At 42.7% G+C, this 16,331-nt stretch overlaps 1 protein-coding gene across 4 annotated transcripts; it reads left to right on the top strand.

The window, feature by feature from the left end:
• The first annotated feature begins 533 nt into the window (after nt 1-533).
• On the top strand, nt 534-15,502 carry LOC116383090 (phosphorylase kinase, alpha 2 (liver)). 4 transcript variants are annotated; one of them, XM_031846658.1, is made up of 33 exons: nt 534-895; nt 1,017-1,099; nt 2,237-2,395; nt 3,037-3,084; nt 3,878-4,046; nt 4,273-4,355; nt 4,562-4,642; nt 4,751-4,849; nt 4,939-5,085; nt 5,222-5,275; nt 5,419-5,541; nt 5,659-5,754; nt 6,374-6,481; nt 6,677-6,755; nt 6,995-7,129; nt 7,215-7,324; nt 7,442-7,586; nt 7,851-7,929; nt 8,014-8,174; nt 8,257-8,433; nt 8,970-9,094; nt 9,178-9,314; nt 9,436-9,598; nt 10,694-10,773; nt 10,876-10,954; nt 11,031-11,160; nt 11,252-11,353; nt 12,002-12,120; nt 12,263-12,286; nt 12,779-12,832; nt 13,698-13,931; nt 14,066-14,266; nt 14,369-15,502. In XM_031846658.1, exons 2-33 carry the CDS (start codon nt 1,022-1,024, stop codon nt 14,540-14,542), a joined length of 3,753 nt encoding a protein of 1,250 aa, XP_031702518.1. In that variant the 5' UTR covers nt 534-895; nt 1,017-1,021; the 3' UTR covers nt 14,543-15,502. The 4 variants fall into 4 exon arrangements, with proteins under 4 accessions (XP_031702518.1, XP_031702519.1, XP_031702521.1 ...); XM_031846659.1 differs by lacking the exon at nt 12,263-12,286 and having other exon boundaries at nt 535-895; XM_031846660.1 differs by lacking the exon at nt 12,779-12,832 and having other exon boundaries at nt 536-895.
• The last annotated feature ends 829 nt before the right edge of the window (nt 15,503-16,331 follow it).

Here is a 16,331-nt window from a genome sequence, read left to right as displayed (position 1 = left end):
AGGGTTTGAAGTACTACGAGGGAAGTTTCAACTTAAATGTAACTGTACACTGTCTATCTATCTATCTGTACACTTAAGTATTGACAAAAGAAAAAACCGCTGCTCCTCTGTGTGTCTCATCTAAAATCCATAGTATTAACTAACCATGATCATAAAACTGATTTACGGCAGCTGACCTGTCGTAACAACAATGGGTGTTCCCAGGAAATGTGGCTACGCCCGCTCAGCTTGGCAGTTTCTTGACGGGTGCCGAACGAGCCAGTGCCACACATATATCACCCAACGTTATATCAAATAGGTTGAATTAGCTCCACCACAGCAAGCTACTACATCGAAAAACATAATAGGTACTTCTTGTTTTTAAAACTTTAAGTACATTTTAAATAGAGTCCACGAAAAGACATTGTTTCCTGTAGCACTTCATTTGTATGGAATTTGGTCTACAAATAAGCCTTTTGGGAAAGTTCCTGCCTGTTTCCATCTGCGCTGTGCCCTGAAACATTGGAAAAGAAAGAAATTGGGGGCCATGTGGCGCCCCCTGTCGGCAGACACTCAAACAACAAGAACATTATGTCATATTTTTTTTCCAGGGCGGATGTACAGTTTAGTTGCTCTCAGACGTCCAGCGCACGTGCGCTGTTCCTGTGAAACCTCACGTGTCACCTGAAAGGTCTGACTCTACACGCCCAGCGTCTTGAGCGGAGCACCGGGCTGTGTGTGTGTGTGTGTGTGTGTGAGAGAGAGAACACAGGCAATTGTCATGTTCGTGTTATCAAAAACAGCTGGAGCTACTAGCTCCGACTAGCGAGCTGTAGCCGAGCAGCTGCCTCTGCAGAGCGGCGAAGCTGTCACATCAAACCGCAGGACTGGAAGGATGGATCGCTAACCCTGCGTGGTACGTTTCCTCAGTGATTGAGCTGCATGTAGTCGCCGTATTGGCCATACGGTCATATTTACTGACGAGCCTTCGGTGCTAGCTCCTTGTTCAGACATAACCTGTTCTGTTGTGTGCGCAGTGAGGATGAGGAGCCGCAGTAACTCCGGAGTGAGGCTGGACGGCTACGCCAGGCTGGTCCAAGAGACTATCCTGTGCCACCAGGTGAGTCCGGACATACACGGCAGCATACAGGCGAGAAACAGCAGTACCACAGGGTAGACAAGTACAAGTCCTGCATTTACTTCCATAAATCTACATATATTTGCATCAGAATATTCAAAAGTACTTGTAACATGGCCCATTTCAGAATAATTGATCTGTTATATCATTGGTAAAGAAAGATCACAATGCGCTACACTAAAGCTGTCAAATATATGTTGTGGAGTAAAAAGTGCAATGTTTGCCTCCAAAATAGTGGAGTTGAAGTATAAAGCAGCATCAAATCAAATGAGCAAGTTAACGTACAAGTATCTCAAAATTGCACTGGAGCCTTTGCACTTACTTACTCTCCACCACTGTATTTTATTTAATGGGAACTGTTGAGTTCTGTTAGATGTTTTTTAGCGTTGTCATCAAGCCCTCTGTTATCTCCTGCAGAAATATGGTAAGGTTCAACCAGATCGAGCCGCACAGAAATAAACAAGACATGAGCAAAGTTCAGCCTCTGGAGTACAGGCTGAGGACCAGAGCACTATGCACCTTTATCTGTACTTCAACAGCTGTCTAAGTTTAAACGTGTGACCCAGAGGGTTCACAGCTGATGGGAAAACAGTGCCAACTTTCCTTACACAGCATGAATATGCCAGGGTGTAGGTTTGGTTTCAGAGGGAGGGAGGGAGTGAGGGAAGGAATGAGGGGGAGGGGGAGGGGGGGCACACTAGGAAGTCTCAGGTTCTTCAACCAAAAACTTGAAACTTTAGAAATTGCACAAACCCAACTTAAAGTCACATTTACTGTCATTGATAGAGAACTGATACTTTGATTATGTTTTAGTGATGTCTCCTGCCTTATATTTTCATTAATGTTCAATGCCAGTATTTCTAGGACAATATAACAAAAAACAACTTTCAACAGTAAATTGTATCACAGATTAAATGATTTAGAGTTGAAACTAGTGGAGTAATTGTCTGATCAATTCACAATGAAAAATGACTTGTCAAATATTTTGAAAATCTTCTTCATGTCCACCCTGTCCTTACTGTGTGTGTGTGTGTGTGTGTGTGTGTGTGTGTGTGTGTGTGTGTGTGTGTGTGTGTGTGTTTGTGTGTGTGTGTGTTTGTGTTTGTTTGTTTGTTTCAGAACCCAGTGACAGGACTTCTCCCTGCCAGTGCCCAGAAGAAGGATGCCTGGGTGAGGGATAATGTGTACAGCGTCCTGGCCGTGTGGGGGCTGGGCATGGCGTACCGCAAGAATGCAGACCGCGATGAAGACAAGGCCAAGGCCTACGAGCTGGAGCAGGTGCGTTTTGGACAGAGAGAGGGTTAATGTTCACACCGGGGTCTGTTTGTCACACCTAGAAACAACTCCTAGAATTGTGTATTCTAGGAATACATCCTATTAACCTAAAACAAGATGTCTTATTCTCAAATTGATGTTTCAAACTCTGAACTGTAGTGGGATATAAAGTATGCTAATTGTTACAGATCTAACATGGTAAAATAATTAAGTCAGTGCTAAAAGAAGTTTATTAATCAGCCATCATTCTTAATTGAAAGAGTCGGAAATTAAAGTAATTGAGCAATAAAAAATCCTGGTTCCAACTTCACAAATTTTCTTTTTATTCATATATAGTATGTTACAAATGACGTCATTTGGATTTTTGGCTGTTTGTCGGAGAAAGTACGCAAATTATAAATATCACTTTTAGCTCTTTTGACATGTTTTTATAGATTTAATGATTACCAATAAATCAAGACATTTAATACAATACCAAGGCAAAAGTGAACGAACTTTGAGCCGAACTGAACGGAGTGATTAGAATCAGCAAAGGGATTTGTGACGTTTCGTCTCTTTTCTACTAAAAAAACAGAAAATAGTTTGGATTGTGGGGAGGTTTTGTTGTATTTTCGTAGCTTACGGATGTTGTTGTTTGTCGGCAGAGTGTGGTGAAACTGATGCAGGGACTTCTTCAGTGCATGATGAGACAGGTAAGACATCATATCCTTGTGGTGGAAAATCCGATAAGGGTAAATGTGTGTCCTGGTTCTTAGAAACCACAACATGTTATCTGTTATATGTAAACAGCCTCTCCGGCTCTCTGACCACAGTCGGCTGCTATCTGCACAGGCACGACGTCGGCAGTTAGTCAGACAGATAAACAAACTAATTATTAACAATGTGAATTGAAGTAAAAGCTCCAGTCACAATGTGTATTGTTTGTTGCTCTCATCTTGCATTATTGGAATTAAGACCAAGACGCCAAATTCACAGCAGAGTGTTAAAATGCCGCAGTGCTCCCGGAGCCATAAAGCAAAGAGGCTTCCTCCTCTGCTGCAGCGAAATCATCATCAGCAGGTCTAAATACACGACTGACTGGGAAACAGCAGACAGTGATCAGAAGCCTTTATAATGTTCTAATCATGTGAACAGGGCTGTGAATAACAAGGTCATTCCTTTTCAGCGCTCTGTCCTGCATATGATCAATAACAGGATATGGAGCATAAGTGGGATTCTACTGTGCATGTAACACACTCTTTGGGATTTATCTAACTCTTAATTATTTATGAATTCAAGTTTTTTTTTTCAAGTTTATGCAGAAATCTATATGTTGTGGACCGTTTTGTTTTATCTCATCCTCCATCTCTCTCTTCTAATACAACCATTTAGGAGTCTTGACTTTTTATGCTAATATCCCTTTTTAGAATCTTCTGGCCGAGACAAACACCGTGGATATTTGTGTGTGTTTTGTGTATTCAAATGTGCATGTTCATGTGTCTTCAGGTGGCCAAGGTGGAGAAGTTCAAACACACCCAGAGTACAACGGACTGCTTGCATGCCAAATACCATACTCCCACCTGTGCCACGGTTGTCGGAGACGACCAGTGGGGCCATCTCCAGGTGGATGCCACCTCTATTTACCTGCTGATGCTTGCACAGATGACAGCCTCAGGTACCATTTCCCATTGCCCGTTAAAGGGGATTTTTGGTTCAAGAGACGCCACACACTTTTGACATAAGGATTTGAACATTTTCTGACTCTTGTGTAGTATTAAAAAAGACACCGTAGCAAACAGCGATGCTCCCTCCCTGCTTGGCCAGCTTCCCTTCTAGCTAGCACTGCAGGTCCTCGTACCTAACCGTGAGTTGTTCCCTGAGTGTGTCACGTTATCACGCAGGTCTTCGCATCATCTCAAACCTCGATGAAGTGGCCTTCATCCAAAACTTGGTCTTCTACATAGAGGCTGCTTACAAAGTGGCGGTGAGTAACCTTTTCAGAGGTTTTGGGTGTTTGGTTTAAAGAAAGCAAGAGGTAGAAGCTGACACACAGTTGACTGAAGAGAGACAATCGGAGCAAAAGTTCATTTAGATATATTGCTTCAGAAGCGTTCCTCCAGCGTAAATCGCCTCGAGTGATGTCATTGTCGGTTGGGGCTGATGATTTTGAACATTCACCCCCGCCTGTAGGATTATGGGATGTGGGAGCGAGGTGACAAGACCAACCAGGGCATCCCCGAGCTCAATGGCAGCTCTGTAGGAATTGCTAAGGTACAGGTTATTGTTGCCAGCATTTATGATGTACAATACATAAAGACCACAAGAGGAAATTGTTTTGTATAATAGGTATTTTTATGTATGCATTGTGGTGGTTCGCAGGCAGCCCTGGAGGCCATAGATGAGCTGGATCTTTTTGGTGCCCATGGGGGGCCGAAGTCAGTCATCCACGTTTTGCCTGATGAAGTGGAACGTTGCCAGGTACCGTTGGCTTGTCCTCTCAGCCCCCCCTCAGCATCGTCTCTGCTCATCTTTCTCCTGCTGAGCATGTCTGATGTGCTTCCCCTCAGTCCATCCTGTGCTCCATGCTGCCGAGAGCGTCAACGTCGAAGGAGATAGACGCCGGTCTTTTGTCTGTCATTTCCTTCCCTGCTTTTGCCATCGAGGATGCTGACCTGGTGGCCGTAACTAAGTCGGAGATCATAAGCAAACTGCAGGTGCGGTCTGAGCAAGATGCGACACACTCTGCACAGAAACGCTACAACAGTTCAGTGTCTTACCCTCTACTCCTTTCTCCTTGTACATGTAAGTCAGTCAGCATGCTGACATTTCCACTCTTTGGTGTAATTTCAGGGTCGCTATGGCTGCTGCCGCTTCATCCGGGATGGATATCTTTGTCCTAAAGAGGTACGATTTTCATCTAAATGCTGAGATTTATAATGTATTTAACTGCTGTAGAAATCCTGCAGCAGGGACAGAATAATTGTATTAATATGTGTATAATCTGAGCTGGAAGGGTCTACTGCATTCCCCGTCTGTTTTCTCACTAGGACCCATCTCGACTGCACTACGATCCCGCAGAGCTCAAGCTGTTTGAGAATATCGAGTGCGAGTGGCCCGTGTTCTGGACCTACCTCATCCTGGACGGTGTTTTTACTGGAGACCACGTGCAGGTAATACAGCCAAACACACTGGTCCTGTTTCTACTGTACTCACACAGTCGTGGAGTCCCTTTGAATGACTTCTGCTGCAGATGTAATAGTGAACAAATGACTGTGGCCCTTGAACAGGTGCAGGAGTACCGTGAGGCACTGGAGGGCATTTTGATCAGAGGGAAGAACGGCATCAAACTGTTGCCTGAACTTTATGCTGTGCCTCGTGACAAGGTATCCCACCTCCGTCGGACAAGCATGGCAGATGTATATTTATTCCAGTATTATTCTAGTTGCATTGTCTGAAAAAAAACCCACCAACCAGTCTGAAGTCATGAAAGATATGAGATTAACTGTAACCTGAAGATGACAGACGTGGGCTTTAACTTTCAAAATCTTAGTTTTTCATGGATGTAAGTTATATATATATACGATATTCAGTTGCATTGTATTGTGTTGCATTAATTACATTTTTGTTAGAGTCAAAAAAGCAATAAAATGAGCAGACCAGGTTCTCTACACGTGTAGGCCTTAAATACTGAACCTGCTGTAAATTAAATGACAAAAACAAAATCGTTCAATTAATCAGTTATTTTATGCTGATTTTAATTACCTCTAGCATTGATATCTGCTATTGATCTTTATTTATTTTATTCTTGTTGACAAAAAACGTTGTACGTATTCTTTATAGTTAGTATTCAGCCACGCTAACAGCCTGATAGTGACATCATTCGGTCAAAATCTTACTTTGTCTAATCGTCTTTTCTTTATTTGGGTCTACTTAATCTCTTTGTTTTAGGTCTGTCCAAGGATTGTTTTTACATATATTACCAGTATGTTCTGCCTCTAACAGGTGGAGGAGGAGTACAGCAACCCTCACTCAGTGGACAGGGTGGCCATGGGGCAGCTGCCGCACATGTGGGGACAGTCGCTCTACATCTTGGGCTGTCTTCTGGCCGAGGTATTCACAGGGCCCCAAGAACACCACCACTTATGTTGGCTTACAAAAATGCAGATTTCTTTTTGTGTTTTATTGTAAATGCATTTTTACAAGATGTCTACAATAGACAATGGAGCCATACAAACTACATCTCTTTAGTAAACATAAAAACACTGCCATCTGTAATAACTTCTCTCTTTTTCTCTGTGTTTTAAGGGTTTTTTAGCACCAGGAGAGGTAGATCCCCTCAACAGGAGATTCTCTACAAACTTCAAGCCAGATGTTGTGGTACAAGGTTAGTGATTGATCATTAGTTCAAAAGAAATGTCAGCCCAGAGGTTAGATCCCATAGGAAGTGAAAAATAAGGTACAGAAAGTAACAAAGAAGAAATAACCAACAGTGCATCGTGTGTGTCAGTTGTGCAAAGAAGAATGAAGACTCGCACTTTATGTGCTGTACTAGCATTGGTTTATATACAGACTCCCTTCTTGAAGGCAGATTATAATGCGTTTCTTTGTATACGTGTGTATCAGTTTGTGTTGTAGCAGAGTCAGAGATGATCAAGGAGTTGCTAAGCGATCATGGGGTCGTGGTCCAGACGATGTCAGAAGTTCTGCCCATCAGGGTCATGCCTGCTCGCATCCTCAGCCATGTCTACGTCAGACTGGGTAAACGAGCACCAAGCGCTCCTTCCTTCAGTGTGCAGGTGCGTGTTTGTGTCATAATAAGAGCAACGTCGTGTCTTTGCCTCAGGGAACTGCAAGAAGCTGAGTTTGAGCGGGAGGCCCTACAGACACATTGGAGTTCTGGGAACGTCCAAATTCTACGAGATCAGAGACCGCTCTTATATATTCGCCCCCCAGGTAAAACTGGCTTGAGATGTTGCAATGGTCATAATCACAACCATGGAAGTGGTAATACGACTGATTAATACTCTTGTTTCTTTCTTTCTGTCTGTTTCTCTCTTTCCTGTCCTCCAGTTTCTGGATCAGCACCATTTCTACCTGGCGCTGGACAACCAGATGATTGTGGAGATGCTGCGAACGGAGCTGGCCTATCTCTCCTCTTGCTGGAGGATGACAGGGCGGCCCACACTCACTTTTCCTATCACCAGCAGCATGCTGGGTAATAAGGCTCTTATCTTATTTCAGCAAACCAGTCTCACTGAATAGGTTTTCAGTGTTTTTGGAAGTTTTGATGAAATCTTCTCACATTTAATTTACATTCCAGCAGCTTGTAGAAATCTCATCCAAAACATGATTTGGGGGGAAAACACAAAGGTGGAACTAGGATTACTCTGGCCAAAAAGGTCTCGGTTACATTCCATATTGCTATTTTGTCAATTTACTTCACTGCGCTTCACAGCACTTGTTTACTTTTTATGTCCAGTTGAAGATGGAGATGCGCTTGATCCGTGTATCCTAGCAACCCTCAGGAAGCTACAGGATGGCTATTTTGCTGGAGCGAGGTCTGTTTCCATCTGTGACACAGACACGTCATACTGTTAGTGTGTTGAAATGTCTGTCACGTGACGGTGTGTATGTTGTCGCAGGGTGCAGATGTCAGACCTCTCCAGTGTCCAGACCACTTCGTTCCACACTCACCTCAGCTTCCTGGATGAAGAAGACGACGACAGCTTACTCAACGATGAGGATGAGGACGAGGAGGATGATGAAGACTATGGACAGGAGTATAACATCTGTGGGCCCTCAGGTAGTTGCTGATGAAGTGTGTGTTCCTGTAAGTCATACCCGATTGAACTGTAAGTAATGAATTGTATGTTGATGTTTTTTAGCTCCAGAGGGCTCAAAAGACATGTTTGACCAGTACCTCACCCAGCTCCTTCACAGCACCACCACCAAGTGCCATCTTCCTCCCATCCAGAGGGGGCAGCACCACGTGTTCAGTGCTGAACACACCACCAGAGACATCCTGTCCTTCATGGCCCAGGTCCAGGGCCTGAACGTTCCTAGTGAGTTATTAGGAATCAGACGAATACTTCAAAGTCTGTTTTCTCATTGAATAGTGTTTCCTGTAATGCCGCCGTCCATGGTTAGGGATTGTTTGAGGTTGAACGTTAAGCTTAAGTCAGGCATTGCTGATATTATTTGGCTTGGGCCAAATCAATGGGGGAACAAACTCTGTTTGCTATGCAACTTTTATTCTCTTCCTCCTGCAGATTTATATAAATATTGACTGATAATCGCCTCGATAGCCCATAATTCAATGCCACAAGACATGTGGTTTTAGGGGCACAATTAGGTTGTTTGAAACCACTCACGGAACTTGTTCTTTCACTCCTGCCAACTCTAAATCTAATCTGATTCTGAACGCAACAAAGTAGAAGCCCATTGTGTTGAGGTTGTTAACCGGGTAAGAAATCTCTTAGTGGTACAATACAAATCACATTAAACTAGATACACCAGAAATTAAAATGAATTGGCTGCGCCTCAAAAGCTCTCCTCTTTCACTTCACTGTTACACATTGTCTGAATTTGTGTATTTCAGAGTCTTCCATGTATCTACCTGTGACTCCTGTCAAGAACAAACGCCGCAAAGCTCTCAACCTGCTTGAAATTCACCCTCCTCCTCCTCCTCCTCCTCAGCATGGCCCAAATGTAATGCAGCACAAGGTAGGCGCAGCAGAAGCTTGTTTCTCTTGTGACGTCGCTGTTGCTCTGAGGTATATTTGTCTTACGCTGGCATCCCTCGCAAGTCCCACAGCACTGCGGAATTGCACCTGCCTCGAGACTCCCAGGGCAACACAGACTTTGCCGTGTTGGTGAGGCAGCTGAGAGAGTGTCCGACTCTGCAGGACCAGGCGGACATACTCTACATCCTTTACGCGATGAAGTACGGACATAGAGACAGCTATGCACACGCAGAGCTCATTTTCAGCTTTGTCACACTAATAAGTAAACGTTTTTTGTGTATTGACCCATCCTGTGTTTTTTTGTTTTTGCCCGATATCCAGAGGTGCTGATTGGCTGGTGGAGTTGTCAGGTCCCGGGCAGGGCGGGGTCAGCGTGCGTTCCCTGCTCGAAGAGCTCTATGGTCAAGCCGGAGCCTGCAAAGAGTGGGGACTCATCAGATACATCTCTGGGATACTACGCAAGAGAGTGGAGGTCCTCGCCGAGGTCAGTGAAAAGTCATAGTCATTTTCTGTCTCAGCAGAGGTGGCTGAGCAGTTAGTGAGAGTAGAGTTCTTTGTGAGCAACAAACAGTTGGTCCTGAATAAGCCTAAAAGTTTAGGCCTGATACAAAACCTTTGGACCTCACTCAGGACTTGAGAGGAGCCTTGTAGATCCTTGATTGGCACGCTTGTCTGTGACGTCACCCAGACGGGCTTAAAGAGACATTTTGAAGCCTTCTTTTGAAAGTTTTCTTTTCTCTGTAGCAGCAGAATCACATTATTTAATTATAGATGCCAAGCAAGTTTAACACATTGGGTTTGCTGAGTTGTTGACAGATGATGGTAAAGATTCAGTAAATTCAAAGTTATACAGAGTTCAATACAAAATAAAAAGCCTCTCAAACTGTTGCCGAGAGTAGCAAAACAAGTCGCCTATCACCCAACTACATATCATAGTTTGAATCATATTTGAAAAGTTATTTATTATTATTATTGAAATGCATAAAGAGCCATTCCACAAAGAAACATGTTTTGCCTTTTGTCTAGTTTTCCTCCCGCTGAAGAGATCTTCTCTCCTCGACAAAACAGAAAACTGACACACATTGATTCATATATAAACCGCCTTTATAGAATCCGCCCTGACCCAAACATCAACAGTATGAATTAACATAAATGTATAATTCATGGCTGAGTCACTATCAAACCATGTTCTTTCATCTGGATCAATTACTTGGAAAAGAAAACTACTGTCCATCTATCAAAATACAGAAAAGGTTCTAACACCATCTATTGGCCATTAGAAGAACAGCACCAGAACATATAGATTCAGAATCGGTAGGTTTTTACATACAAGGAATTTACCTTTTGTGTTTAGTGCACAATATGAAAAAAAGTGCAAAAGTGTTTTTGAAGTGAAAAGAGCTGCGCAGTGTTCCAGATGAAGACTGACTTTAGTACTTGCCATGATGAGGTGACTCTGAGGAACACTTTGAACACCTGCTGAATAACTTCAAAAAGAGGCTCCTCTACAGAATCAATAACCTGTGAGATCATTTGAATCGTTTATAAATGAATAAACCTGCATTTGTCTACTCCTCAGGCCTGCACAGATCTGATTTCCCATCACAAGCAGCTGACTGTGGGCTTACCTCCTGAACCCAGGGAAAGAGTCATCACAGTGTAAGCTGGTGTGGCCGAAGTGATTTTGTGCTCACGTTAAGGGTTTGTTAAATTCATTACCGAATAGTTAACCAACTCTTCCTCCTCCCTGTTTCCTTTTAGTCCACTTCCTCCCGAGGAGTTGAACACTCTCATCTATGAAGCCAGTGGTCAGGACATCAGTGTAGCTGTACTCACACAGGTAACTCTATCAACTTTTGGGCTGCCACAGGACTTTTTTCAGACGCTACAGCTGTGTGTGTGTGTTTGTCATGTAGGAAATCATGGTGTATCTCGCCATGTACGTGCGCTCCCAGCCTGCTCTGTTCGGGGACATGCTGCGCCTCAGGATAGGACTCATCATGCAAGTGATGGCCACTGAGCTGGCTCGCAGCCTGCACTGCTCTGGTAGGAGAACCAAGCACCAAACACTGTGTATGGACATAAACAACCTTGCATGGTTAACAAAATAAAAATAAACTTTGTGTCATCTCTGTAGGGGAAGAGGCGTCTGAGAGTTTGATGAGCCTGAGTCCTTTTTGCATGAAAAACCTGCTGCATCACATCCTCAGTGGCAAAGAGTTTGGGGTGGAGAGGAGCAGTGAGTTTCTCAGGTTTCTTCTTTCCTCATCATTTATGATGGACCCTTAGTTTAGTGAGAAGGTTTAGAGAAGAAATTAGGCAAAGAAAGATGTCAGAATGAGCCAAAATCAAGTAGAGCTGACAAAATAATTGTAAGACACTGTAGCTGCAGCAGCTGTTGTTAAGTTTAATCAATGTTGTTAGCCGTGCAGCATGCTGCTGGTCTGTCTGTCAATCCACCACTTTAGTCCAGACTGAAATCTTGACAACTATTTCAATGGATTGCCATGACATTGCGTACTGACATTCATGCTCCCCAGAGGATGAATCCTGCCGACTTCGGTGATCCTTTAACTTTCACTCTAGCGCCGCCAGCAGGTCAACATTTCACTTTGTCCAATACTTTGGTACGTGACCAAAAACCCGCAGAGCCAACGACATTTCCATCAACTTCAGCTATAATTTCTATTTCGATGCAAGTCAGCAAATGCTAGCAATTGTCTTTTAGTATCTAGTGGTGTGAGCATTTAGCTCAAAGCGCCTCGCAGAGCCACTTGCATGGCTGTTGACCATTTCAGACATGGTCAGCAATCCAGAGGTCTGGAACCAGGCTACAGCATAAGTGTCCAATGGCCTTGTTTGTTTTGATTCTGTCTCTGTTCATCAGTGCGCCCCATCCAGTCAACAGCCACGAGTCCTGCCATCTCCATCCATGAACTCGGCCACACTGGAGCCACCAAGACTGAACGCACAGGGATACACAAGCTGAAGAGTGAGATAAAACAGGTGGGAATACAAATTAAAAGTAAAAAACAACAGGGTAATAATCGGGGTGTATCTTTGTAAATATGCCGTGCCATGGGCTTCATGTGCTTTGATCTGTCTGTCTGTCTGAATAGAATAACAGTGTTCTTGCTTTGGGTTTCAGCTGGATGACTCTCGGCCTCTCAGTGTGGGTTGGGTTTGATCATATTTAGCATGTTTCTAACGTCAGCCTAACGTCATACACCTCGCCGGCTCTTAACGTTTCGTCAGCCACAGCGCCCTCCATAGCTGGAACAACTTTCACTTCATCACATAGCAGTAGGAGATTATGATTTGCTACTCCTATCACGCAGTAATGGTTTCTGTCAAGAAGGTATTTTTCATTCATTTCAATTCAATTCATGAGTTCCTGAACCAATCCAAATCTTGATTTAGCTGCTTTTAAGTAGCCCACACACGCTTTGTGATAGTATTTTGGCATGGAGTGGCATCTTTTGTCAGATGGTCTTTCTTGTGATCAGTAGTAAAGTAATTTTACCTCCAAGAATCTTTCTCACTAGTTGCACAAGTTGAATTAGACTTTTCACATCTCCGTGTGGCTGCAGCATCGTCATGTCTGCAGTATGAGAACCATGTGAACCATCTCAAACTCTCCTCCGTCATCCATACCCATGTGTAGATCTTCAGCGGCGGACTTTCCTTGAGTAGCAATGTCACATCTCCTCGCTCCACGGTAAACCATTTCACCTCATCTGCTTCCAATTAGCTTGGTTTGTCCTCCGTAGGGTTGCCGTAGTTTTGTATTTCATATTTTCTGCAGACGCCAAAATATTTTGTGTCTCTCTGCATTCAAGGATAAGGCTGGCAGTGTTATTTGTTTATTCGATTAATTATTGATTTAAATAACACCAGCCTTGTCCTTTCACGTCTGCTGAAGTGTTTTGCAGAATGTGCTACAGCATGATATTAATATGCATGAATGATTGCATGGCCTGTATAACTATAGATAAGGGCTAAAAGTATAATTTTGTGTGTGCGTGAGAGAGAGACTGTATATTTCAACCTTATTTACATGTATTTGTTATGGTGTGACACACCTGCATATGCTATTACGCTTGCCAGCACACTGCTTATTTTTAAAAGGCTCTCCACCACACACCTGATGGTGCAGGAGGGACGATTCATTTCAGACTTGTGAATAGTAATCATTCTCTTAACAGGGAACTCCACTGATTCCAAACATCAGAGTCTGTTCACAGGTCTTGGGGGGGTATGACTGCATAATGTGGAAAACGTTGCCTAAAGCCTTTTTTGGCTCCAGAGTGAGCTGCGTGAAATTGGATCAATGTCCTCAAGTGATGTCACTTAAGTCAGCGTCAGTTGGGACTAAAGACGAGTTTGAAAAAGAAAAAAAAATCTGTTGGTGTGGAGTTAGAAAGCTTGCCAGATCTTTACAGCCTGTCTGTGAAATGGACACTACTGACAAGTGCAATGGTGTATATAAGGAGTGTGTTTAAAGTACATGAAGATAAGGTTTAAAATCAGTAAAATGCTCCATTGAATATGTGTAAAAGTATATTCCCGTTCTCTCACTACAGCGCTGCAGCAGCCCCTCCACCCCCAGTGGGATCCTGTCCCCAGTGGGCCCTGGTCCAGGAGATGGACAGCTGCACTGGGAGGACAGGCAAGGCCAGTGGCTGAGGAGACGCAGGCTGGATGGAGCCATCAACAGAGCACCAGTGGGGTTCTACCAGAAGGTCTGGAAGATCCTGCAGAAGTGCCACGGCCTGTCCATCGATGGCTATGTGTTGCCCTCGTCTACCACAAGAGAAGTAACGTCTCACAGACTAAAGCTGGATTTAGGACTTCCTGTGTGTGTGTGTGTGTGTGTGTGTGTGTGTGTGTGTGTGTGTGTGTGTGTGTGTGTGTGTGTGTGTGTGTATTTAACTCAGTGTTTTCTCTGTAGATGACAGAGGGAGAGATCAAGTTTGCGGTGCAGGTTGAGTCCGTCCTGAACCACGTCCCTCAACCAGAGTACCGGCAGCTGCTCGTGGAGACTCTGATGGTTCTGAGCCTGGTAGCAGACGTGGACGTGGACAGCATCGGTGGCATTGTACATGTGGACCGCATCCTGCATCTGGCCAATGACCTCTTCCTCAATGACCAGGTACAGAGATAGCTGATGGCAAGAGGCACATTTTAGTTTGAAGGGACGTTCATGTACAGTATGTTGACCGGGGTTCACTCTGTTCTGCCTCTGCTTACCCAGAAATCCCACAGTGCCAGTGATTATTTCCTTGAGAAGGACCCGGCGACCGGGATCTGCAACTTTTTCTACGACAGCGCCCCCAGTGGCAGCTTTGGCACCATGACCTACCTGTCCAAGGCTACGATCACTTATGTCCAGGACTTCCTGCCGAGCTCCAGCTGCCTGATGCAGTGAAAAAGCAGACCGAACACCTGAAGAGACATGTTTTTTAGGTAACGGATCATCTGGCCAAAGGCAGCAAAGCTTCTCATTATCAGCTCATACCATTCATGTGGTACTTGTGAGTATATACTCTTCAATAAACTCTGTAGCTCTCATACACTGATGTAACATCGTGGCGTTGGCAGCTGATTTCAAATCACGATTCAACAATTTATGTTTTTCTTTGTCGAGTCTAAACTGTGAACTTATTTATTACTTAAAACATGCAGCTCAAATGTGTGTTTACAGGACATAATAACATGCATTATATGTAAATGAAAATGTGCAAATATATTAGCACATCTCTGTGCTCTTGGTGTTGTGTGTGTGTGAGAATATTATATGAACATTTAGCTATCTTGTAATCAAATATGTCACGTTATGATTCCACAGAGCTCGGCAGTTATCGGAGTTATCATTTCTTGTAATTTGTTCACACAAATTATTTTCCTCAAATCAATAATGTGTACTTTTTATTTTCTGTTTTCTCTTTTTAGTTTTATTTTATTTAGTCATATAATAACTTATTGTTCTACTGTAATGGATGACCTTAAATATATAAGTTATATTTTTAACAATTTAACTATATATAACAATTTCTAATAATACGGTGTTGATGATACATAAACTTGCATTAGCTGTAGTCTTGTATCAATATAAACCTGTATGGGAACAAGAATCATTGTTTACCTCGAATGCCAAGAGGTTTCTGTCCTTGTGTATGGGTTGTGTCTTTTGTGCAATGATTGAAAATCCATATGTCTGCTGTCTGCATATATGGCTGATATGGCGAGTCAAATTGTGCACGTACCTCAACATATTGATGGTTTGTTCATTTGTGTACAGTGAAGATAAGTTTATTATTGGTGCTTTCATACTGGTACTTAGTAGTGTATATACACATACGTATGTATATATATATATGTATATGTGTATATATATATATGTGTATATATATGTGTGTATATATGTATATGTGTATATGTGTATATATATATATGTGTATATGTGTATATGTGTATATATGTATATGTGTATATATGTGTATATATATATGTGTGTATATATATATGTATATATATATATGTATATATGTGTATATGTGTATATGTGTGTATATGTGTGTATATGTATATGTGTATATGTGTGTATATGTATATATATATATATATTCATATATATATATATATATATTCATGATGCATATGTAAAGAATGAAGTGGCAGTGCAGCCAGATATTGGTAAAGTACCAGAGAGGTCCGGAGTATGTTGAATTGGGTCCTTGTAAGTCTGAGAAGCACAGAAAGGTAAAAAAATAAGTTTTAAATAACTTCCATCCAAGTGCTTTGATTTTGAAAGCAAAACAGTAAATGTTGATATATTTTAATGCTGACATGAAAATCATGAACATTATACACGTTCATGCAATAATAAAATGATTTGACTAACGATGGTAACCTGTCATTTGTTTATTTACTGCCACATATCATTTTCTATAACCAGCAGTAGGAGGAGTTCTGATTGGTCAGAGCTCCAGCTGTTGCTTTTTGGGTTTAATTCGAATGATCTTAAGTGTACTAAGAAGGAGCTGAAGTTTACTTTAATTTATTTTGTTGGAATAAGGATACAACATGAGGTCTAAGCCCTGACAAGAGTTGAACTATGAGGTCCATCCCTAGTTTCCTGTTAACATACAGAGAGTTTGGGGATTTGTTTTGAAAAATAAGCCCTGGTCGGAGCTTCCTTTTAAGAAAGTTACTCC

This window comes from Anarrhichthys ocellatus, unplaced genomic scaffold, assembly GCF_004355925.1.
Source record: "Anarrhichthys ocellatus isolate YVR2014 unplaced genomic scaffold, GSC_Weel_1.0 scaffold6, whole genome shotgun sequence".
NCBI classification, from domain to species: Eukaryota; Metazoa; Chordata; class Actinopteri; order Perciformes; family Anarhichadidae; genus Anarrhichthys; species Anarrhichthys ocellatus.
The sequence above is the reverse complement of the archived record's forward strand: the minus strand, read 5'-3'. Positions and strand labels throughout refer to the sequence as shown.